The sequence below is a fragment of the Gouania willdenowi genome, chromosome 5 (assembly GCF_900634775.1).
Source record: "Gouania willdenowi chromosome 5, fGouWil2.1, whole genome shotgun sequence".
Taxonomy (NCBI): Eukaryota; Metazoa; Chordata; class Actinopteri; order Blenniiformes; family Gobiesocidae; genus Gouania; species Gouania willdenowi.
This window is the reverse complement of record NC_041048.1, coordinates 3,783,642-3,809,122: the sequence shown is the minus strand read 5'-3', so window position 1 is coordinate 3,809,122 and position 25,481 is coordinate 3,783,642. Positions and strand designations below refer to the sequence as shown.

The 25,481-nt window shown below is 39.9% G+C and overlaps 2 protein-coding genes across 2 annotated transcripts; both read right to left on the bottom strand.

The window, feature by feature from the left end:
- Positions 1-3,632: 3,632 nt before the first annotated feature.
- On the bottom strand, positions 3,633-6,823 carry LOC114462907 (trace amine-associated receptor 4-like). The gene is made up of 4 exons (XM_028446007.1): positions 6,750-6,823; positions 5,513-5,797; positions 5,318-5,375; positions 3,633-4,202 (listed from the first exon to the last, which is right to left on the bottom strand). Exons 1-4 carry the CDS (start codon positions 6,821-6,823, stop codon positions 4,164-4,166), a joined length of 456 nt encoding a protein of 151 aa, XP_028301808.1. The 3' UTR covers positions 3,633-4,163.
- Positions 6,824-14,804: 7,981 nt separating this feature from the next.
- LOC114463117 (trace amine-associated receptor 4-like) lies at positions 14,805-17,531 on the bottom strand. Its single transcript, XM_028446387.1, has 3 exons — positions 16,686-17,531; positions 16,491-16,548; positions 14,805-15,375 (listed from the first exon to the last, which is right to left on the bottom strand). Exons 1-3 carry the CDS (start codon positions 16,856-16,858, stop codon positions 15,337-15,339), a joined length of 270 nt encoding a protein of 89 aa, XP_028302188.1. The 5' UTR covers positions 16,859-17,531; the 3' UTR covers positions 14,805-15,336.
- Between the last annotated feature and the right edge of the window lie 7,950 nt (positions 17,532-25,481).

Sequence of the window (25,481 nt, the reverse complement as noted above, 5' to 3'; positions counted from 1 at the left end):
ATTGTTTTTAGTGCATTATTATATTATTTTGTTATTGCAATTATTAACATTAATATCATTACAACGTTACTTTTATTACTATTACTACTTTCACTATTAATATTATATCCCTATCAACATATTTATTATTATCAGGGCTCTACACAAACTTATCCAGTGGTGGCACTGGTGTGACAAACTTTTTCTGTTAGTCGAGGGGGTGTACAGCATAGACATACATGCTGATGAATAGTTGACTTAACTGGCGTACCGTAGTTACCGTGTCTCTCTTAACAACCTGCGACGGATTATGTGCAAGAAGCGTGCCCGTATGTGTGATAGATAACGCACGGAGGAGATGGCTGGCACACACAAACATATAACCTATAAATACAGGAAACTACAATAAAACATCAAGGAAAAAACAAAATATTAAAAATACAAGTATATACAATAAACATAGTGTACGCACGTGCGCGCGCACACACACACACACACACACACACACAGTATTTATAATAAAATATACTAAATCACATACATTGCAGAAAAATGCACCAAACAACAAAAATATGAAAAATATTTATACAAAAAGTACACAAAATGACAACAGAAATGCATTAAAATATACAAAAAGGCTCCAAAAACACACAAAATAACTCCAAAAAACATACATTGCAGAAAAATACACCAAACAACAACAAACATATGAAAATGACTCAAAATACACAAAACTAAATATTTATACAAAAATACACAAAATAACAACAGAAATGCACAAAACTACACTAAAAAAGATACAAAAATAACACAAAATGATTCCAGAATCACACTGCAATGGCAACAAAATACAATAATTGTACAAAAAATGCACAAAAATACAACAGAAAGATACAAAAATACACATAATGACTCCAAAAACATACATTACAGAAAAATACACCAAACAAAAAAGATACAAAAATGAGTAACAAAAACAATAATTGCACAAAAACACAACAGAAAGATACAAAAATACACATAATGACTCCAAAAAACATACATTACAGAAAAATACACCAAACAAAAAAATATAAAAGTGAGTGAAAAAAACAAACAACAAACACATTTAGCATGCACATGTCCCATAGAATTAAACCAGGAAAATGGCACACATATTTTGCACCCGCAAATATATCTCTTATGCTCCCACATGAATGCATACTTCCGACGGGCACTGTACTAGTTAAAAGTAATAGGCAACGGATTCTTTTTGTGACAAAAGTAAATAAGTTCACCAGTTTTTGATGTGTTCAAAAGCAAGTTGTTTTCCTTACTCCATTGAACTACTTTTTCTACCTCCTCATGATAGTCATTCATCTTTTGAGCTGATAAGTCCAATGATGGTTGTATCATCTGCATATTTAAATATCACATTGTTTTCATGAGATGCTATGAGGTTGTGAGTATACAGGGTGAACAACAGGGGGTTTAAATTACATCCCTGCGATCAACCAGTGCTAGTATACAGCTCATCAGAAATACAACCATTGGATTTTGACCCTCTGTGGTCAGCAAGTGAAAAAATTAAATATTCATTTACAAATGGCATCAACAAGTCCAAGTTATTTGAGTTCATGAATAAGCTTTGTTGGGACCATTGAGTTAAAAGCTGAATTGTAGTCTATGAATAGCATTCTCACATAGCTCACATTCATATATAGGGTAGGAGGAGCCAGGATTGTCAGGAAGAAGAGTTTCCGCAATGTGACGTCACATCCAACTTGCCCGTTTGGAGCTGACTTTTTACAAAATGTGGAATAACAAGGGAGGGAGGAAACAGAACTTTTTCAACTTTGACCCTCTGAATGAACCTAAATGAATGTATATCATTGAAGCAAAATCATTATGAAGTCAATTTTTCATAATACTGCCCCGTTAAGGGTAGTTCATAGACCAGGCACTTAGAATCAGAATCAGAATCAGAATCAGAAATGTTTATTTGCCATGTACAGTTTTGAGGACAGTACAAGGAATTTGACTTGGTGGTTGGTGCACAAAACAAGCAACAAAAAGAAATAAAAGAAATAAAAACAGAGGGCTATGTCTGATTTTCTATACTGTTTACAAAGTGAGGAGGGGGTTATGGTGGTGTGTTGGCCGAATAAAGCCCTGGACTAAGTTGGACATTTGGACTATGTGCATGTTTTAGCAGGCAGAGAGCATCAGGGGTAGAAGTGAATCGGGGAGGCACTTTGTAGTTAGTTGATCACAGTTGCTGTGCATTTGATTCATAACTGTTTTTTTTATATATTCTCGGGAGCAGCTGGAAGGTAAGCACAACTGGCAGTCTGCAGCAGGCAGGCTGAGAAGCAACTGAGCTCATGGTGTACTCACACTAGCACGTCAGGCTAAATCAGACTTGACTTAAGTGCGCACTCACACTGCTCTAAGGCCAGTCTGGTTCCTGCTAACAAAATACACGTGTGGCCAACCAGGCTGGGTTGAGGCCAAGCAGGCCATGCTTCCACTGTGGTGCAGTTAACAGTTAAGGCTCAAACAAACTCAATGGACATCAGCAAAAATGACTCCACGTGCAGTCCGCCAGGCCAATTAAGTGGAAAGCTCTGAGGACCTGGTGTCACAAAAAACACTGCTCAGCATATATCGACCTGCAATGAATGTAACACCAACCTGAAAAAATAAATAAAAAAAATGCCCGATTTCTTTAACCCATCTGTGTTGTTGTCTTGAAACCTTAACTGTGAGGCAGTCCTGTTACACACCTGATATCTGGGATGTGCTCTAGAAACCATTCAACAATGTACAGAATAATCAGTAGGTGCTGATCAGGGCCAGCAAGACCCTCTTGACACTTTCTAAATACTGATCTATATTTACAATATAGGTTATATTATATATTTATTCTATATTTAATATATTTGTGTGTGTGTGTGTGTGTGTGCGTACACTGTTTATTGTATATACTTATAAATATTTTTTATATTTAGTTTTTTCCTTGATGTTTTATTGTAGTTTCCTGTATTTATAACACCTTGAACTGTTATAACACCTACATTTCCCCATTCAGGATCAATAGTTTATCATTTCTTATCTTATCTTAAAAAAATCTTTATTTTTAATCTATCAACTGGTATGAGATGACTCTGTTGTAAACGATGCTTTAAAAATTTTGTTTGAGTTCATTTAAAGGCAGTAGAATCTCAGCTGTGTCCTCCACCCTTTATCTCTAAATGCCTTTCAGTTCATATTTCAGTGTATAACCTATATAAACAAACTTGTTTCCCACTAAGTCTTTGACATTTCTTGATTATTCAGACTGAGCCTAAATGTTGCCAATGAGCCTGACTTGCACAGATTTGGGTCTAAAATGTTTTAAAATAAATGATCAAATTCTGAGCGTGTGAACATTTCACATGAAGACAAAGAGACTAAACACAGAAATAATTGTTCTGGATGGTCAAGGACACTTTGAATTGAAGTCACAGGCTGCTCCTTTTGCAAAAAGTATTTATTCATTTTTTTCTTTAAAAAAAATTAAAACAAGTTAACTTTACATTTCACAACATTTCAATAGTAACACTGTAACAAACAAATCTAATAAAAAGCATATACAATAATAAAATTCTTGTCACTTCTAAAATCCCCTCCTTGGTTTATATGTCCTTCATTTCAGGCAGCATCTGCCTCTTTTAATGAACACTGGTTTTAAAGTGACAATAATTTACCTTTTCCTTCCTCTATTTATTAATCACTAATTTTGTATGTTATTCTGTTATTAAACATCTTTTGTATTGATTCTAAGGACTCGTGTTATTGTGCTCTCAGTCAGTCTCAGGCCCTCCAGTGTTTGTGTAATTGTTGCACATTTTTACATGAAACACAAAATAATGTTTACTCCTCCAGTGATCCGTTTAAAAGAAATAAAAAACAAAATTTTAAAAATGTCATTCATGGTTAAGATTCAGTAAAATCATCCTTTAAACTCTAGTGTTTAGATTCATTATTTCCTAGTTTCACATAATCTCTCTTGTTCACATCTGTGGGACTCAGAAAATATTTTATCATCTTCATTTGTGAAATTATTGTCATATCAGAATTTAAAATGAAACATGTCAAAGATCAACAGCACATCATCCTCAGATTACATGTCAGCAGCTCTCTCTCTTTACAGTATGTTGGCCTCACTGGAACCAGACTTCAAGATGCATTTCACACTTTTCCTGAACCAGGGGAAAAGAAAAACAGAGATCATTGGGTTCACACAGCCACGCTCAGGCTATTGAGTGTTTGTGTGATTAATGCACACTTGTTCATGTAACACCTTTAGATTACACTCATCATTACATGAAATCATGAATAAATAAATCATCATAGTTTTACTTTACACATTTATTTATTTATTTATTTATTCAGTTTATTTCCGACATGGTTGCATTCACAGAAGTTTTCTTTTTCTCTTTTTTTTTTTTTTTGTACATGCCGAAAAAGGAGACGAGAGAAGCAGGTTGCTTATCCGAGTCCTGTCCCCTATTTTGAACACAGAAAATTTACATCAGAGCTTGTCTCTCTGGTCAAACATCAGTAGCTCTCACTATTTCTATATAATATTGGCCTCACTGGAGCCTGATTTTAGGATCTGAAGAGAAAGAATATATTTCACACATTTCCTGAACCAGGGATAAAGAAACACATAGATCATAGGATTCAGAAAGGAGTTAAAGTAGTACAGACATTTAACAAAATAAAAAGTTGACAAAGTATCATCTAAAAATGAAACAAAGTAAGCTGGAGTGTAACACAACAGAAACACAACAACCACTACACCTAAAACTCTGGCTGCCTTCAGCTCTGACTTGTTAACCTTTACTGAACCCTGAAGTTTCACCACTGCAACATGAGAGTGCATGGCCCGGGCCTGAGACACAGCCACCACAAACACTCTCACATACAGGATTATGATGGTGCTGAAAGGGAGGATGAAGGTTAAAATGAAATCCAAAATTATAACAACAGGATGCATCAATGGCATACATTCTCCAATGCAGGAATTAAAACCACCTGGATGTTTTATATTTTCTAAAAGTCCCAGAGTATAGAGAGCAGAACAGAACCAACATAAAACAACACCAATATTTGCTCTGTTTACAGTGACTTTAGTGGGATAGTGCAGAGGTTCACAAACAGCAATGTAGCGATCGATGCAAATGAGCACAATACTTCCTGTTGATGCAGTTAGGACAACACTACATAAAACTTTGTAAAACATACACCATCCTGCACTGAGATACCAGCAGTTGTCCAAGAGGGGGATCTCAAAAATAAAGATGAATCCTACACAGAAATCTGAGACAGCCAGAGAGAGGAGGAGGAAGTTGGTCGGGCTGTGCAGCTTCCTGGAGGAGTTAGAGAGCAACACACTGATTATTATATGAAGTGATAATTGTCATCAAAGCTGAAAACATCAGGAGTCAAACACAGATACATTCAGCAACAAGATAACAGTTCATAAAGCAACAGGACATGTCCTTACTTGAAGTGGGAGATGGCGATGATGACCAGCAGGTTGAGGGTCACAGTGAGCACAGAGATGGAGGACAGTATAATGTAAAGGAGCACAGACACTGAGTGAGGGCGCACAATCCTCCTGCATGAGGAGTTTCCCAGGTGTGGATAGCAGAGCTCAGCTTCATCAGGTGTGATCATAGTGAGGAGAAGAAGCTGCTGAGCTCTGCAGAGTTCTGCCTCAGGCTCTCTGATGTTGACCTGATAAGTTATTACTGCTCCTCCTTCAGTCACAGGGATGTCGAGGCTGGACCTGAGGAATGGACCTCCCTCAGAGACCCACTACTCTCCACATGATGTCACTCTACAAAGTTTTGTATTTTTCCTTTAGTACTTAAATCTAAAGCATTGACTGTGAGTTCTATAACTAGGACTAAACTCATCTTCTTTCAATGTTGTACCCTTCAGAGCAGAGGTGTCCAATCTACGGCCCCTGTGCCGACTGCAGCCCACCAACCCTTTTCAATTGTCCGGCCAAGAAAGTATTAAATCAAACCAGATAATGTCCCCAAACATGTAACTTTTATTGTGCTCCACTACCTGGTTCTGAAAATGTTTTAGTATGCATTACACTCTGTGGGGCGGATTCACTAAGATCTGAAATAAAAGGTGGTAAACCAGGTGCGTCCCTAAATCCTTTGGTGGCGCTGTTTCCTCACCTGCTGTGGGGAGTTCACTAACATTGCACCATTTGTAGGTGCGTGTATAAACGTGGTTGAGACCATCATGTTTCAATGAACGTTTTGCTCGTTCAACGTGGAGAGGTGAGTGCACAGAAGCACAAAATGACATTTGAAGAAATTTAATTGGAGGCTGGTGGACTTCTCTGTCTGCTGCACAAACATTTAATAGTGTAGAAAACAAAATAAAGAAATGTTTTTTTTTAAAAAAACAACAACTTTAAAACCTAACTTAAAACTTTCGTTAACCCGATTTTATGCACCATTCAAACACCTCTTTTCCTCTCAGCTATCTCGCGTTATTTTGCCAGTTTAACTGTCCACAGTTGGATTCCTTTTCTTGTTGACAGACGCTGGCAAAATTAGCAGTTGAGAAGGTAGTTATAACAGCTCTTACCTTGCTTTGCTTGGTAGGTGCTGTCTTTCACTGCTGAAAGGAAATGAATCTCTAAGTCTCAGCTCCAGTTGACTGCTCCTTCTAACGCTGCTGCTTCAGCACACGTTGATCCCCAGTGGCTCTCTCACTCCGGTGTGAGCCTCGCATCACACTCTGTGTCGCAAGGCTGGGGCGTACTGACCTCAGCACACCTCGCGGTCATCTTGGTCCCACTGCCCTTGGCGCCACGGGTCCGTACTGACGTCGGTCCTCCCTCTGGGCGCTCACAAAAGATTGTAGCCCAGCTCCAGCTCCGGATACTACTGTATCCGAGCTTCGGATGCAAGCAAACCAGCTGCCGTCTTGAAAACCAACGCTGTTCTCGACATCTGAGATGGTCAGGTACACGTTGGCCTGGATCCTTGCTAGCACCTGTGCTAGCTGCCTCGTGGTAGCACAAGCTCGGCCACCTGCTTTCCTGACTGCGTCACGTGGTGATGGAAGCCAAGGCCCCTCACTGATGGAGCGGGATGCTTTGGGGCTCGCCTCTGTCTATGTGGGGGCAAAATCTCCACTAAGGGCAGGCACAAGCCTGGGTCTGGAACATGCCCGTATGGCGGTCGAAATTCTGGGCTCTTGTCGGCACTGCGCCGTGTTTAACGCACAAAGCCTCCACAGAAGACTGGCACGCCAGGTTAACCCATCCGAGCAGGACTCCTTCCCTCCTCAAGGCAGGACGAGGAGAGTGAAGTAGAGACTCCGCTGGTGGAAACTGCGGCTGCACAGGTTTCCAGTTGAAGTTCCCAGCTCGACCTGGCGGCTCCCTCCCCACTTCACAAGAATTTCCTTGTGAATGACTGTGGACAGTTTGATGATGACTTCTCTGACCTTCTCGGCTTGGGTGTGGACAAGGAGGACAGACCTTTCATCACCCCAGCTTGGGGCGAGCTTCCTGCTGCCTGTTTCGCCTCCCAGGAGGAAATAAAGGGATCCACGCCCATCTCCTATCCTTCCAGCCTGGACACGGTAAACGTGTGTAAACGGGTTGCAGCTCGGCTGGCCATTCGGTGGCCCACTGTAGTGACTAAAACCACCAGGTCCTGCTATGAAGGGAAGACGCTCCCCTAAGGTGATGACCAACATGGTTCTGCAGGAGCGAGCCTGCTGGCTCGACCTCGCCAAACTTTCTGATGCAGAAAAAAGCAACATCCTGGATGCCCCCGTTGTTCCTCACGGGATTTTCGGCTCCTCTTTATCTTCTATGCAGCGACGCTGCAAGGAGAAAAAAAGACAATGAGGCTCTCCATCTCTGTCTCCCCAGGAAACCCCCGCTCACATCACCACCGGCCTGACATAGAGCTTTCCCTCAGACTGCTTCCCAAGGTCTGCAGTTTAAAGCCGCGAGACCTTCCGTTTGGGGGGGGGGTGTTCTGTTCGGCCTGTCTTTGAGCCCGATGATGTTTCTGCGCTGCATGGATGCATGCATTCACCTGGCTTATGGCACAATCAGAGACGGAGGCCAGGGCTGTTGGATCACCTGTCAAATCTGGGATTGTGGTGAATTCGGAAAAGAGTGTGTTGTCCCCACGCAGGAAATAATTTTCCTCGGTCTGTCACTGCGCTCAGTGCCGTTCACCATGCATCTTTCACCAGAGCGAGTGAAGACATTTGGGGCGTGTTTCAAGTGGTTTCGAACGGGCAAATCTTGTATGGACTTAATCCTGTGCGTCATGGCGCACGGAGGCTCTTGGTTACGCCAGAGTGTGTAGCTGCTCTGCGCCACTGGCATGCCTCGGGCTTCCTGACAGACAGGCTGCCTTTTGGCATTGTTACATCCAGGAAGGTGGTCTTCACAGACACCAGCCTGACAGGCTGGGGTGGGATCCACAAGGACTAATCTCTGAGGGGTCGCTGGGATGGGATCCTCCAGTGCGTTCACATAAATTACTTGTTCCGCTCACTGATCCATTTCCTTCAGTCTCTCAGGGGACATCATGTCCCAGTGAGAACAGACAACACCACGGTGGTGGCGTACATCAACCTTCAGGGCGGGTTGCAATCATGTCGGTTGCTGTCACTGGCACGCAAAACTGAACCCGTGGAGTGTTGGGCGTCTCCCCTTGCTGAGAGCTTTTTGGTGCTAAAATCGTAACTTTTTTTAAACGGGCTCCAAATGGAAGTTTTTGAAATTGCTTCCCTCTCCTTCTCCATGTAAACAGAGGACCAACACTTTGTGTCTCACAGGCATGTGCTCTGAAGCTGAAGTGCCTCATTGAGGAAGTTCATGTGGATCACTTTTTAGAATTTAACTGAACTTCTCCAACAAAGTGCTGATTTCCTTCACCATCATTTGGATCAGCGGAGAAGTGTATTTCAGTCTGACGACTATCACAGTGCTGTGTTCCTACTTAGGGCTTTAATTATTTGTCCGAACCCGGGTCCAGGCTTAATTTCTATGTTTTTAACACAGACTCTGGTTGGACTTGGTCGGATGCTGCATGGTGAATGAATGGTCAGGTGATACGTTTTGAATAATGCAAGAAAGACGCACATACCAATGCTGAGGAGGTGAATGGATGGCTGTCCAAAAGGGTTCAGGTTTAAAGATAGGTAGGTTTTGTTAGGGTGTGGGCCATCACAGGGAGTGGCAGGTGTACCATTGTAGGTCCGATTTAAGCTCTACTCTTACTTGTGTTCAGAGGAAGTGTCACTGTGCATATGCTTATTTTGGTTTATTGCAAAATCACACCACCATCTATTGGCCTGGCATGTTTACTACATTGTTTTTTAAGTTTCCTGCAAAGCAAAATGTTGTATTGTAAACAGGGTCTGAGTTACACTCCTGCAGTAGAGCAACTGAGCTAAGTGAAGGCATTATTCTGATTGGGCCTTGATGCTCCTGCCACTGCTGGCAGGGGAGCGCAGGCAATTGTGCTGGCACAACTGGAGCCCCCACTGATTTCAAGGGTACGGCTGGCCTCGGGCAGAGGAACTTCCTGTTTACATTGATAAGGCGGCTGCAGTCAGGGAAGTCCGAACGAGAACCGAGGATTGTCAATTGGGTGGCGCTGATGCAGTTCAGATCAGTTTTTTTTAGCCATTTACAGTATGAAAACCACATTGGAAAAAAAATGTTCAAGGAGCTCAAAGTGCACTATCAACATTTAAAAAGACATTTCACAATAAAAAAAAAAACCAAACAAAAATCAATTATTCAATGCCACTAAAAATATGATAATGTAAAATAAAAAAATAAAGTAAAATAAAGAGTCACATAAAACCACATAAAATACTATAGGGTCAATTCTGTACAATAAAAAAGTCCTTACAAAATTAATTTGCCTTGTTTAGAGTCATAACAGCTTGTGGGAAGAAACTGTTCAAATGGTGAGCAGTAGAACATTTGATAGAGCAATACCTTTTTCCTGAAGGAAGCATTTCAAAGATGGCCCAGGCAGGGTGGCATGAGACGTCATTCACAATTTGTAAAGCTCGATTTAGGAGTCTGGCTTTATGTGTGGCCTCCAGGAGTGGTGACGTACAGCCAATGGTCCTGCTGACTCAGCCAACCACTTTGTTTAAAGCATTTTTATCTTTCAGAGTGATATTATGAAACCACACAGTAATACAGTTGGTTAAGACACTCTTAAATACGCAACAACATAATTTAAAAGAATCTTAGCATTTTGGGTGAAGTCATGAAGCTTGTGTAAAAAGAAGAGGCGCTGTCTTGCTTTCTGAGCAATGTGACTGATATTAGAGCTCCAGTTCAAGTCATGAGAAAGAGTCACGCCCAGGAATTGATATTTCTCAACAATCTGCACATCACAATCTTCTAACTAAAAGCAAGGAACGTGTGTGTGGATGTGTGCGCGCTAAAAGTCATTTAACTTAATATTTCATGGTTATTTAATATTATTCCCATGATTCCAAACTTACTTTAAATCTCGGGTCACAGACTTCACTTCCTCCTTCATCTCCATGACTGTGGGCGGTGACTGTGCTGAAGGTCGTTAGCCGACCTTATCGCAAACATTCTGATTTTTCAAACAGCGGAATGTAACGGATAGGTCCACTATGATTATTGTTTGTTCTGCGCAACAGTGAGTGTGTCTTTTTATATTATTCTATGTGCAAAGAAAGATGCTAGCAGCTACAACGTAAACAAACACACACACACACGGCTGATGCGCGTGCATGCGTGCGTTACATCGGAATGTACATGGTGAACGCACACAGAGCCGTTGGGAGAGAGTTGCGACTTTGGTGTTGCAAAACGTTTTTTCGTGGTACTTTCGGGTCTCACTCTCTCTCTTTTTTACACACACACACAGTATTATATTATCTCTATCTAATCGTACTAATACCTTATTATTGTTATTGCTATTCTTATATTATTGTTTTTTTTGTATTATTCTTTTATCTTGTAGTTACTGGTATTCTCATTGTATTAATATTTTTATTTCTATTACCTTATTATTTTATGTTGTTATTGTTTTTATTGTATTATAGTTACTGGATTTTCATTATATTATTTTGTTATTGTTATTGTATAATTTTACTATTGTATTAAAGTTATTGCTATTCTTATAATTACCATTATATTCTTTTTCATTATTAATATATATTTTTTATTATAGTTACTGGTGTTCTCGTTGTATTATTAGCATTGCTATATTATCATTATATTACTTTATAATTATTTAATATTGTTTATCATTAATATTGTTTTTAGTGCATTATTATATTATTTTGTTATTGCAATTATTAACATTAATATCATTACAACGTTACTTTTATTACTATTACTACTTTCACTATTAATATTATATCCCTATCAACATATTTATTATTATCAGGGCTCTACACAAACTTATCCAGTGGTGGCACTGGTGTGACAAACTTTTTCTGTTAGTCGAGGGGGTGTACAGCATAGACATACATGCTGATGAATAGTTGACTTAACTGGCGTACCGTAGTTACCGTGTCTCTCTGAACAACCTGCGACGGATTATGTGCAAGAAGCGTGCCCGTATGTGTGATAGATAACGCACGGAGGAGATGGCTGGCACACACAAACATATAACCTATAAATACAGGAAACTACAATAAAACATCAAGGAAAAAACAAAATATAAAAAATACAAGTATATAAAATAAACATAGTGTACGCACGCGCGCGCACACACACACACACACACACACAGTATTTATAATAAAATATACTAAATCACATACATTACAGAAAAATGCACCAAACAACAAAAATATGAAAATATTTATACAAAAAGTACACAAAATGACAACAGAAATGCATTAAAATATACAAAAAGGCTCCAAAAACACACAAAATAACTCCAAAAAACATACATTGCAGAAAAATACACCAAACAACAACAAACATATGAAAATGACTCAAAATACACAAAACTAAATATTTATACAAAAATACACAAAATAACAACAGAAATGCACAAAACTACACTAAAAAAGATACAAAAATACACAAAATGATTCCAGAATCACACTGCAATGGCAACAAAATACAATAATTGTACAAAAAATGCACAAAAAGACAACAGAAAGATACAAAAATACACATAATGACTCCAAAAACATACATTACAGAAAAATACACCAAACAAAAAAGATACAAAAATGAGTAACAAAAACAATAATTGCACAAAAACACAACAGAAAGATACAAAAATACACATAATCACTCCAAAAAACATACATTACAGAAAAATACACCAAACAAAAAAATATAAAAGTGAGTGAAAAAAACAAACAACAAACACATTTAGCATGCACATGTCCCATAGAATTAAACCATGAAAATGGCACACATATTTTGCACCCGCAAATATATCTCTTATGCTCCCACATGAATGCATACTTCCGACGGGCACCGTACTAGTTAAAAGTAATAGGCAACGGATTCCTTTTGTGACAAAAGTAAATAAGTTCACCAGTTTTTGATGTGTTCAAAAGCAAGTTGTTTTTCTTACTCCATTGAACTACTTTTTCTACCTCCTCATGATAGTCATTCATCTTTTGAGCTGATAAGTCCAATGATGGTTGTATCATCTGCATATTTAATTATCACATTGTTTTCATGAGATGCTATGAGGTTGTGAGTATACAGGGTGAACAACAGGGGGTTTAAATTACATCCCTGCGATCAACCAGTGCTAGTATACAGCTCATCAGAAATACAACCATTGGATTTTGACCCTTTGTGGTCAGCAAGTGAAAAAATTAAATATTCATTTACAAATGGCATCAACAAGTCCAAGTTATTTGAGTTCATGAATAAGCTTTGTTGGGACCATTGAGTTAAAAGCTGAATTGTAGTCTATGAATAGCATTCTCACATAGCTCACATTCATATATAGGGTAGGAGGAGCCAGGATTGTCAGGAAGAAGAGTTTCCGCAATGTGACGTCACATCCAACTTGCCCGTTTGGAGCTGACTTTTTACAAAATGTGGAATAACAAGGGAGGGAGGAAACAGAACTTTTTCAACTTTGACCCTCTGAATGAACCTAAATGAATGTATATCATTGAAGCAAAATCATTATAAAGTCAATTTTTCATAATACTGCCCCGTTAAGGGTAGTTCATAGACCAGGCACGTAGAGGGCTATGTCTGATTTTCTATACTGTTTACAAAGTGAGGAGGGGGTTATGGTGGTGTGTTGGCCGAATAAAGCCCTGGACTAAGTTGGACATTTGGACCATGTGCATGTTTTAGCAGGCAGAGAGCATCAGGGGTAGAAGTGAATCGGGGAGGCACTTTGTAGTTAGTTGATCACAGTTGCAGTGCATTTGATTCATAACTGTTTTTTATATATTCTAGGGAGCAGCTGGAAGGTAAGCACAACTGGCAGTCTGCAGCAGGCAGGCTGAGAAGCAACTGAGCTCATGGTGTACTCACACTAGCACGTCAGGCTAAATCAGACTTGACTTAAGTGCACACTCACACTGCTCTAAGGCCAGTCTGGTTCCTGCTGACAAAATACACGTGTGGCCAACCAGGCTGGGTTGAGGTCAAGCAGGCCATGCTTCCACTGTGGTGCAGTTAACAGTTAAGGCTCAAACAAACTCGATGGACATCTGCAAAAATGACTCCACATGCAGTCCGCCAGGCCATTTAAGTGGAAAGCTCTGAGGACCTGGTGTCACAAAAAACACTGCTCAGCATATATCGACCTGCAATGAATGTAACACCAACCTAAAAAAATAAAATGCCCGGTTTCTTCAACCCATCTGTGTTGTTGTCTTGAAACCTTAACTGTGAGGCAGTCCTGTTACACACCTGATATCTGGGATGTGCTCTAGAAACCATTCAACAATGTACAGAATAATCAGTAGGTGCTGATCAGGGCCAGCAAGACCCTCTTGACACTTTCTAAATACTGATCTATATTTACAATATAGGTTATATTATATATTTATTTTATATTTAATATATTTGTGTGTGTGTGTGTGTGTGTGTGTGTGTGTGTGTGCGTACACTGTTTATTGTATATACTTATAAATATTTTTTATATTTAGTTTTTTCCTTGATGTTTTATTGTAGTTTCCTGTATTTATAACACCTACATTTCCCCATTCAGGATCAATAGTTTATCATTTCTTATCTTATCTTAAAAAAATCTTTATATTTAATCTATCAACTGTTATGAGATGACTCTGTTGTAAACGATGCTTTAAAAATTTTGTTTGAGTTCATTTAAAGGCAGTAGAATCTCAGCTGTGTCCTCCACCCTTTATCTTTAAATGCTTTTCAGTTCATATTTCAGTGTATAACCTATATAAACAAACTTGTTTCTCACTAAGTCTATGACATTTCTTGATTATTCAGACTGAGCCTAAATGTTGCCAATGAGCCTGACTTGCACAGATTTGGGTCTAAAATGTTTTAAAATAAATGATCAAATTCTGAGCGTGTGAACATTTCACATGAAGACAAAGAGACTAAACACAGAAATAATTGTTCTGGATGGTCAAGGACACTTTGAATTGAAGTCACAGGCTGCTCCTTTTGCAAAAAGTATTTATTCATTTTTTTCTTTAAAAAAAATTAAAACAAGTTAACTTTACATTTCACAACATTTCAATAGTAACACTGTAACAAACAAATCTAATAAAAAACATATACAATAATAAAACTCTTGTCACTTCTAAAATCCCCTCCTTGGTTTATATGTCCTTCATTTCAGGCAGCATCTGCCTCTTTTAATGAACACTGGTTTTAAAGTGACAATAATTTACCTTTTCCTTCCTCTATTTATTAATCACTAATTTTGTATGTTATTCTGTTATTAAACATCTTTTGTATTGATTCTAAGGACTCGTGTTATTGTGCTCTCAGTCAGTCTCAGGCCCTCCAGTGTTTGTGTAATTGTTGCACATTTTTACATGAAACACAAAATAATGTTTACTCCTCCAGTGATCCGTTTAAAAGAAATAAAAAACAAAATTTTAAAAATGTAATTCATGGTTAAGATTCAGTAAAATCATCCTTTAAACTCTAGTGTTTAGATTCATTATTTCCTAGTTTCACATAATCTCTCTTGTTCACATCTGTGGGACTCAGAAAATATTTTATCATCTTCATTTGTGAAATTATTGTCATATCAGAATTTAAAATGAAACATGTCAAAGATCAACAGCACATCATCCTCAGATTACATGTCAGCAGCTCTCTCTCTTTACAGTATGTTGGCCTCACTGGAACCAGACTTCAAGATGCATTTCACACTTTTCCTGAACCAGGGGAAAAGAAACACAGATCATTGGGTTCACACAGCCACGCTCAGGCTATTGAGTGTTTGTGTGATTAATGCACACTTGTTCATGTAACACACTTTAGATTACACTCATCATTACATGAAATCATTAATAAATAAATCATCATAGTTTTACTTTACACATTTATTTATTTATTTATTTATTCAGTTTATTTCCGACATGGTTGCATTCACAGAAGTTTTCTTTTTCTCTTTTTTTTTTTTTTTTGTACATGCCGAAAAAGGAGACGAGAGAAGCAGGTTGCTTATCCGAGTCCTGTCCCCTATTTTGAACACAGAAAATTTACATCAGAGCTTGTCTCTCTGGTCAAACATCAGTAGCTCTCACTATTTCTATATAATATTGGCCTCACTGGAGCCTGATTTTAGGATCTGAAGAGAAAGAATATATTTCACACATTTCCTGAACCAGGGATAAAGAAACACATAGATCATAGGATTCAGAAAGGAGTTAAAGTAGTACAGACATTTAACAAAATAAAAAGTTGACAAAGTATCATCTAAAAATGAAACAAAGTAAGCTGGAGTGTAACACAACAGAAACACAACAACCACTACACCTAAAACTCTGGCTGCCTTCAGCTCTGACTTGTTAACCTTCACTGAACCCTGAAGTTTCACCACTGCAACATGAGAGTGCATGGCCCGGGCCTGAGACACAGCCACCACAAACACTCTCACATACAGGATTATGATGGTGCTGAAAGGGAGGATGAAGGTTAAAATGAAATCCAAAACTATAGCAACAGGATGCATCAATGGCATACATTCTCCAATGCAGGAATTAAAACCACCTGGATGTTTTATATTTTCTAAAAGTCCCAGAGTATAGAGAGCAGAACAGAACCAACATAAAACAACACCAATATTTGCTCTGTTTACAGTGACTTTAGTGGGATAGTGCAGAGGATCACAAACAGCAATGTAGCGATCGATGCAAATGAGCACAATACTTCCTGTTGATGCAGTTAGGACAACACTACATAAAACTTTGTAAAACATACACCATCCTGCACTGAGATACCAGCAGTTGTCCAAGAGGAGGATCTCAAAAATAAAGATGAATCCTACACAGAAATCTGAGACAGCCAGAGAGAGGAGGAGGAAGTTGGTCGGGCTGTGCAGCTTCCTGGAGGAGTTAGAGAGCAACACGCTGATTATTATATGAAGTGATAATTGTCATCAAAGCTGAAAACAGCAGGAGTCAAACACAGATACATTCAGCAACAAGATAACAGTTCATAGAGCAACAGGACTTGTCCTTACTTGAAGTGGGAGATGGCGATGATGACCAGCAGGTTGAGGGTCACAGTGAGCACAGAGATGGAGGACAGTATAATGTAAAGGAGCACATACACTGAGTGAGGGCGCACAATCCTCCTGCATGAGGAGTTTCCCAGGTGTGGATAGCAGAGCTCAGCTTCATCAGGTGTGATCATAGTGAGGAGAAGAAGCTGCTGATCTCTGCAGAGTTCTGCCTCAGGCTCTCTGATGTTGACCTGATAAGTTATTACTGCTCCTCCCTCAGTCACAGGGATGTGGAGGCTGGACCTGAGGAATGGACCTCCCTCAGAGACCCACTACTCTCCACATGATGTAACTCTACAAAGTTTTGTATTTTTCCTTTAGTACTTAAATCTAAAGCATTGACTGTGAGTTCTATAACTAGGACTAAACTCATCTTCTTTCAATGTTGTACCCTTCAGAGCAGAGGTGTCCAATCTATGGCCCCTGGGCCGACTGCAGCCCACCAACCCTTTTCAATTGTCCGGCCAAGAAAGTATTAAATCAAACCAGATAATGTCCCCAAACATGTAACTTTTATTGTGCTCCACTACCTGGTTCTGAAAATGTTTTAGTATGCATTACACTCTGTGGGGCGGATTCACTAAGATCTGAAATAAAAGGTGGTAAACCAGGTGCGTCCCTAAATCCTTTGGTGGCGCTGTTTCCTCACCTGCTGTGGGGAGTTCACTAACATTGCACCATTTGTAGGTGCGTGTATAAACGTGGTTGAGACCATCATGTTTCAATGAACGTTTTGCTCGTTCAACGTGGAGAGGTGAGTGCACAGAAGCACAAAATGACATTTGAAGAAATTTAATTGGAGGCTGGTGGACTTCTCTGTCTGCTGCACAAACATTTAATAGTGTAGAAAACAAAATAAAGAAATGTTTTTTTTAAAAAAACAACAACTTTAAAACTTAACTTAAAACTTTCGTTAACCCGATTTTATGCACCATTCAAACACCTCTTTTCCTCTCAGCTATCTCGCGTTATTTTGCCAGTTTAACTGTCCACAGTTGGATTCCTTTTCTTGTTGACAGACGCTGGCAAAATTAGCAGTTGAGAAGGTAGTTATAACAGCTCTTACCTTGCTTTGCTTGGTAGGTGCTGTCTTTCACTGCTGAAAGGAAATGAATCTCTAAGTCTCAGCTCCAGCTGACTGCTCCTTCTAACGCTGCTGCTTCAGCACACGTTGATCCCCAGTGGCTCTCTCACTCCGGTGTGAGCCTCGCATCACACTCTGTGTCGCAAGGCTGGGGCGTACTGACCTCAGCACACCTCGCGGTCATCTTGGTCCCACTGCCCTTGGCGCCACGGGTCCGTACTGACGTCGGTCCTCCCTCTGGGCGCTCACAAAAGATTGTAGCCCAGCTCCAGCTCCGGATACTACTGTATCCGAGCTTCGGATGCAAGCAAACCAGCTGCCGTCTTGAAAACCAATGCTGTTCTCGACATCTGAGATGGTCAGGTACACGTTGGCCTGGATCCTTGCTAGCACCTGTGCTAGCTGCCTCGTGGTAGCACAAGCTCGGCCACCTGCTTTCCTGACTGCGTCACGTGGTGATGGAAGCCAAGGCCCCTCACTGATGGAGCGGGATGGTTTGGGGCTCGCCTCTGTCTATGTGGGGGCAAAATCTCCACTAAGGGCAGGCACAAGCCTGGGTCTGGAACATGCCCGTATGGCGGTCGAAATTCTGGGCTCTTGTCGGCACTGCGCCGTGTTTAACGCACAAAGCCTCCACAGAAGACTGGCACGCCAGGTTAACCCATCCGAGCAGGACTCCTTCCCTCCTCAAGGCAGGACGAGGAGAGTGAAGTAGAGACTCCGCTGGTGGAAACTGCGGCTGCACAGGTTTCCAGTTGGGGTTCCCAGCTCGACCTGGCGGCTCCCTCCCCACTTCACAAGAATTTCCTTGTGAATGACTGTGGACAGTTTGATGATGACTTCTCTGACCTTCTCGGCTTGGGTGTGGACAAGGAGGACAGACCTTTCATCACCCCAGCTTGGGGCGAGCTTCCTGCTGCCTGTTTCGCCTCCCAGGAGGAAATAAAGGGATCCACGCCCATCTCCTATCCTTCCAGCCTGGACACGGTAAACGTGTGTAAACGGGTTGCAGCTCGGCTGGCCATTCGGTGGCCCACTGTAGTGACTAAAACCACCAGGTCCTGCTATGAAGGGAAGACGCTCCCCTAAGGTGATGACCAACATGGTTCTGCAGGAGCGAGCCTGCTGGCTCGACCTCGCCAAACTTTCTGATGCAGAAAAAAGCAACATCCTGGATGCCCCCGTTGTTCCTCACGGGATTTTCGGCTCCTCTTTATCTTCTATGCAGCGACCCTGCATGGAGAAAAAAAGACAATGAGGCTCTCCATCTCTGTCTCCCCAGGAAACCCCCGCTCACATCACCACCGGCCTGACATAGAGCTTTCCCTCAGACTGCTTCCCAAGGTCTGCAGTTTAAAGCCGCGAGACCTTCCGTTTGGGGGGGGGGTGTTCTGTTCGGCCTGTCTTTGAGCCCGATGATGTTTCTGCGCTGCATGGATGCATGCATTCACCTGGCTTATGGCACAATCAGAGACGGAGGCCAGGGCTGTTGGATCACCTGTCAAATCTGGGATTGTGGTGAATTCGGAAAAGAGTGTGTTGTCCCCACGCAGGAAATAATTTTCCTCGGTCTGTCACTGCGCTCAGTGCCGTTCACCATGCATCTTTCACCAGAGCGAGTGAAGACATTTGGGGCGTGTCTCAAGTTGTTTCGAACGGGCAAATCTTGTATGGACTTAATCCTGTGCGTCATGGCGCACGGAGGCTCTTGGTTACGCCAGAGTGTGTAGCTGCTCTGCGCCACTGGCGTGCCTCGGGCTTCCTGACAGACAGGCTGCCTTTTGGCATTGTTACATCCAGGAAGGTGGTCTTCACAGACACCAGCCTGACAGGCTGGGGTGGGATCCACAAGGACTAATCTCTGAGGGGTCGCTGGGATGGGATCCTCCAGTGCGTTCACATAAATTACTTGTTCCGCTCACTGATCCATTTCCTTCAGTCTCTCAGGGGACATCATGTCCCAGTGAGAACAGACAACACCACGGTGGTGGCGTACATCAACCTTCAGGGCGGGTTGCAATCATGTCGGTTGCTGTCACTGGCACGCAAAACTGAACCCGTGGAGTGTTGGGCGTCTCCCCTTGCTGAGAGCTTTTTGGTGCTAAAATCGTAACTTTTTTTAAACGGGCTCCAAATGGAAGTTTTTGAAATTGCTTCCCTCTCCTTCTCCATGTAAACAGAGGACCAACACTTTGTGTCTCACAGGCATGTGCTCTGAAGCTGAAGTGCCTCATTGAGGAAGTTCATGTGGATCACTTTTTAGAATTTAACTGAACTTCTCCAACAAAGTGCTGATTTCCTTCACCATCATTTGGATCAGCGGAGAAGTGTATTTCAGTCTGACGACTATCACAGTGCTGTGTTCCTACTTAGGGCTTTAATTATTTGTCCGAACCCGGGGCCAGGCTTAATTTCTATGTTTTTAACACAGACTCTGGTTGGACTTGGTCGGATGCTGCATGGTGAATGAATGGTCAGGTGATACGTTTTGAATAATGCAAGAAAGACGCACATACCAATGCTGAGGAGGTGAATGGATGGCTGTCCAAAAGGGTTCAGGTTTAAAGATAGGTAGGTTTTGTTAGGGTGTGGGCCATCACAGGGAGTGGCAGGTGTACCATTGTAGGTCCGATTTAAGCTCTACTCTTACTTGTGTTCAGAGGAAGTGTCACTGTGCATATGCTTATTTTGGTTTATTGCAAAATCACACCACCATCTATTGGCCTGGCATGTTTACTACATTGTTTTTTAAGTTTCCTGCAAAGCAAAATGTTGTATTGTAAACAGGGTCTGAGTTACACTCCTGCAGTAGAGCAACTGAGCTAAGTGAAGGCATTATTCTGATTGGGCCTTGATGCTCCTGCCACTGCTGGCAGGGGAGCGCAGGCAATTGTGCTGGCACAACTGGAGCCCCCACTGATTTCAAGGGTACGGCTGGCCTCGGGCAGAGGAACTTCCTGTTTACATTGATAAGGCGGCTGCAGTCAGGGAAGTCCGAACGAGAACCGAGGATTGTCAATTGGGTGGCGCTGATGCAGTTCAGATCAGTTTTTTTTAGCCATTTACAGTATGAAAACCACATTGGAAAAAAAATGTTCAAGGAGCTCAAAGTGCACTATCAACATTTAAAAAGACATTTCACAATAAAAAAAAAAAACCAAACAAAAATCAATTATTCAATGCCACTAAAAATATGATAATGTAACATAAAAAAATAAAGTAAAATAAAGAGTCACATAAAACCACATAAAATACTATAGGGTCAATTCTGTACAATAAAAAAGTCCTTACAAAATTAAAGTGCCTTGTTTAGAGTCATAACAGCTTGTGGGAAGAAACTGTTCAAATGGTGAGCAGTAGAACATTTGATAGAGCAATACCTTTTTCCTGAAGGAAGCATTTCAAAGATGGCCCAGGCAGGGTGGCATGAGACGTCATTCACAATTTGTAAAGCTCGATTTAGGAGTCTGGCTTTATGTGTGGCCTCCAGGAGTGGTGACGTACAGCCAATGGTCCTGCTGACTCAGCCAACCACTTTGTTTAAAGCATTTTTATCTTTCAGAGTGATATTATGAAACCACACAGTAATACAGTTGGTTAAGACACTCTTAAATACGCAACAACACAATTTAAAAGAATCTTAGCATTTTGGGTGAAGTCATGAAGCTTGTGTAAAAAGAAGAGGCGCTGTCTTGCTTTCTGAGCAATGTGACTGATATTAGAGCTCCAGTTCAAGTCATGAGAAAGAGTCACGCCCAGGAATTGATATTTCTCAACAATCTGCACATCACAATCTTCTAACTAAAAGCAAGGAACGTGTGTGTGGATGTGTGCGCGCTAAAAGTCATTTAACTTAATATTTCATGGTCATTTAATATTATTCCCATGATTCCAAACTTACTTTAAATCTCGGGTCACAGACTTCACTTCCTCCTTCATCTCCATGACTGTTGGACGGTGACTGTGCTGAAGGTCGTTAGCCGACCTTATCGCAAACATTCTGATTTTTCAAACAGTGGAATGTAACGGATAGGTCCACTATGATTATTGTTTGTTCTGCGCAACAGTGAGTGTGTCTTTTTATATTATTCTATGTGCAAAGAAAGATGCTAGCAGCTACAACGTAAACAAACACACACACACACGGCTGATGCGCGTGCATGGTGCGTTACATCGGAATGTACATGGTGAACGCACACAGAGCCGTTGGGAGAGAGTTGCGACTTTGGTGTTGCAAAACGTTTTTTCGTGGTACTTTCGGGTCTCACTCTCTCTCTTTTTTACACACACACACAGTATTATATTATCTCTATCTAATCGTACTACTACCTTATTATTGTTATTGCTATTCTTATATTATTGTTTTTTTTGTATTATTCTTTTATCTTGTAGTTACTGGTATTCTCATTGTATTAATATTTTTATTTCTATTACCTTATTATTTTATGTTGTTATTGTTTTTATTGTATTATAGTTACTGGATTTTCATTATATTATTTTGTTATTGTTATTGTATAATTTTACTATTGTATTAAAGTTATTGCTATTCTTATAATTACCATTATATTCTTTTTCATTATTAATATATATTTTTATTATAGTTACTGGTGTTCTCGTTGTATTATTAGCATTGCTATATTATCATTATATTACTTTATAATTATTTAATATTGTTTATCATTAATATTGTTTTTAGTGCATTATTATATTATTTTGTTATTGCAATTATTAACATTAATATCATTACAACGTTACTTTTATTACTATTACTACTTTCACTATTAATATTATATCCCTATCAACATATTTATTATTATCAGGGCTCTACACAAACTTATCCAGTGGTGGCACTGGTGTGACAAACTTTTTCTGTTAGTCGAGGGGGTGTACAGCATAGACATACATGCTGATGAATAGTTGACTTAACTGGCGTACCGTAGTTACCGTGTCTCTCTTAACAACCTGCGACGGATTATGTGCAAGAAGCGTGCCCGTATGTGTGATAGATAACGCACGGAGGAGATGGCTGGCACACACAAACATATAACCTATAAATACAGGAAACTACAATAAAACATCAAGGAAAAAACAAAATATAAAAAATACAAGTATATAAAATAAACATAGTGTACGCACGCGCGCGCACACACACACACACACACACACAGTATTTATAATAAAATATACTAAATCACATACATTACAGAAAAATGCACCAAACAACAAAAATATGAAAAATATTTATACAAAAAGTACACAAAATGACAACAGAAATGCATTAAAATATACAAAAAGGCTCCAAAAACACACAAAATAACTCCAAAAAACATACATTGCAGAAAAATACACCAAACAACAACAAACATATGAAAATGACTCAAAATACACAAAACTAAATATTTATACAAAAATACACAAAATAACAACAGAAATGCACAAAACTACACTAAAAAAGATACAAAAATACAATAATTGTACAAAAAATGCACAAAAAGACAACAGAAAGATACAAAAATACACATAATGACTCCAAAAACATACATTACAGAAAAATACACCAAACAAAAAAGATACAAAAATGAGTAACAAAAACAATAATTGCACAAAAACACAACAGAAAGATACAAAAATACACATAATCACTCCAAAAAACATACATTACAGAAAAATACACCAAACAAAAAAAATATAAAAGTGAGTGAAAAAAACAAACAACAAACACATTTAGCATGCACATGTCCCATAGAATTAAACCAGGAAAATGGCACACATATTTTGCACCCGCAAATATATCTCTTATGCTCCCACATGAATGCATACTTCCGACGGGCACCGTACTAGTTAAAAGTAATAGGCAACGGATTCCTTTTGTGACAAAAGTAAATAAGTTCACCAGTTTTTGATGTGTTCAAAAGCAAGTTGTTTTTCTTACTCCATTGAACTACTTTTTCTACCTCCTCATGATAATGTCATTCATCTTTTGAGCTGATAAGTCCAATGATGGTTGTATCATCTGCATATTTAATTATCACATTGTTTTCATGAGATGCTATGAGGTTGTGAGTATACAGGGTGAACAACAGGGGGTTTAAATTACATCCCTGCGATCAACCAGTGCTAGTATACAGCTCATCAGAAATACAACCATTGGATTTTGACCCTTTGTGGTCAGCAAGTGAAAAAATTAAATATTCATTTACAAATGGCATCAACAAGTCCAAGTTATTTGAGTTCATGAATAAGCTTTGTTGGGACCATTGAGTTAAAAGCTGAATTGTAGTTTATGAATAGCATTCTCACATAGCTCACATTCATATATAGGGTAGGAGGAGCCAGGATTGTCAGGAAGAAGAGTTTCCGCAATGTGACGTCACATCCAACTTGCCCGTTTGGAGCTGACTTTTTACAAAATGTGGAATAACAAGGGAGGGAGGAAACAGAACTTTTTCAACTTTGACCCTCTGAATGAACCTAAATGAATGTATATCATTGAAGCAAAATCATTATGAAGTCAATTTTTCATAATACTGCCCCGTTAAGGGTAGTTCATAGACCAGGCACTTAGAGGGCTATGTCTGATTTTCTATACTGTTTACAAAGTGAGGAGGGGGTTATGGTGGTGTGTTGGCCGAATAAAGCCCTGGACTAAGTTGGACATTTGGACTATGTGCATGTTTTAGCAGGCAGAGAGCATCAGGGGTAGAAGTGAATCGGGGAGGCACTTTGTAGTTAGTTGATCACAGTTGCTGTGCATTTGATTCATAACTGTTTTTTTTTATATATTCTCGGGAGCAGCTGGAAGGTAAGCACAACTGGCAGTCTGCAGCAGGCAGGCTGAGAAGCAACTGAGCTCATGGTGTACTCACACTAGCACGTCAGGCTAAATCAGACTTGACTTAAGTGCGCACTCACACTGCTCTAAGGCCAGTCTGGTTCCTGCTAACAAAATACACGTGTGGCCAACCAGGCTGGGTTGAGGCCAAGCAGGCCATGCTTCCACTGTGGTGCAGTTAACAGTTAAGGCTCAAACAAACTCGATGGACATCAGCAAAAATGACTCCACATGCAGTCCGCCAGGCCATTTAAGTGGAAAGCTCTGAGGACCTGGTGTCACAAAAAACACTGCTCAGCATATATCGACCTGCAATGAATGTAACACCAACCTGAAAAAATAAAATGCCCGGTTTCTTCAACCCATCTGTGTTGTTGTCTTGAAACCTTAACTGTGAGGCAGTCCTGTTACACACCTGATATCTGGGATGTGCTCTAGAAACCATTCAACAATGTACAGAATAATCAGTAGGTGCTGATCAGGGCCAGCAAGACCCTCTTGACACTTTCTAAATACTGATCTATATTTACAATATACTGTAGGTTATATTATATATTTATTCTATATTTAATATATTTGTGTGTGTGTGTGTGTGCGTACACTGTTTATTGTATATACTTATAAATATTTTTTATATTTAGTTTTTTCCTTGATGTTTTATTGTAGTTTCCTGTATTTATAACACCTTGAACTGTTATAACACCTACATTTCCCCATTCAGGATCAATAGTTTATCATTTCTTATCTTATCTTAAAAAAATCTTTATATTTAATCTATCAACTGTTATGAGATGACTCTGTTGTAAACGATGCTTTAAAAATTGTGTTTGAGTTCATT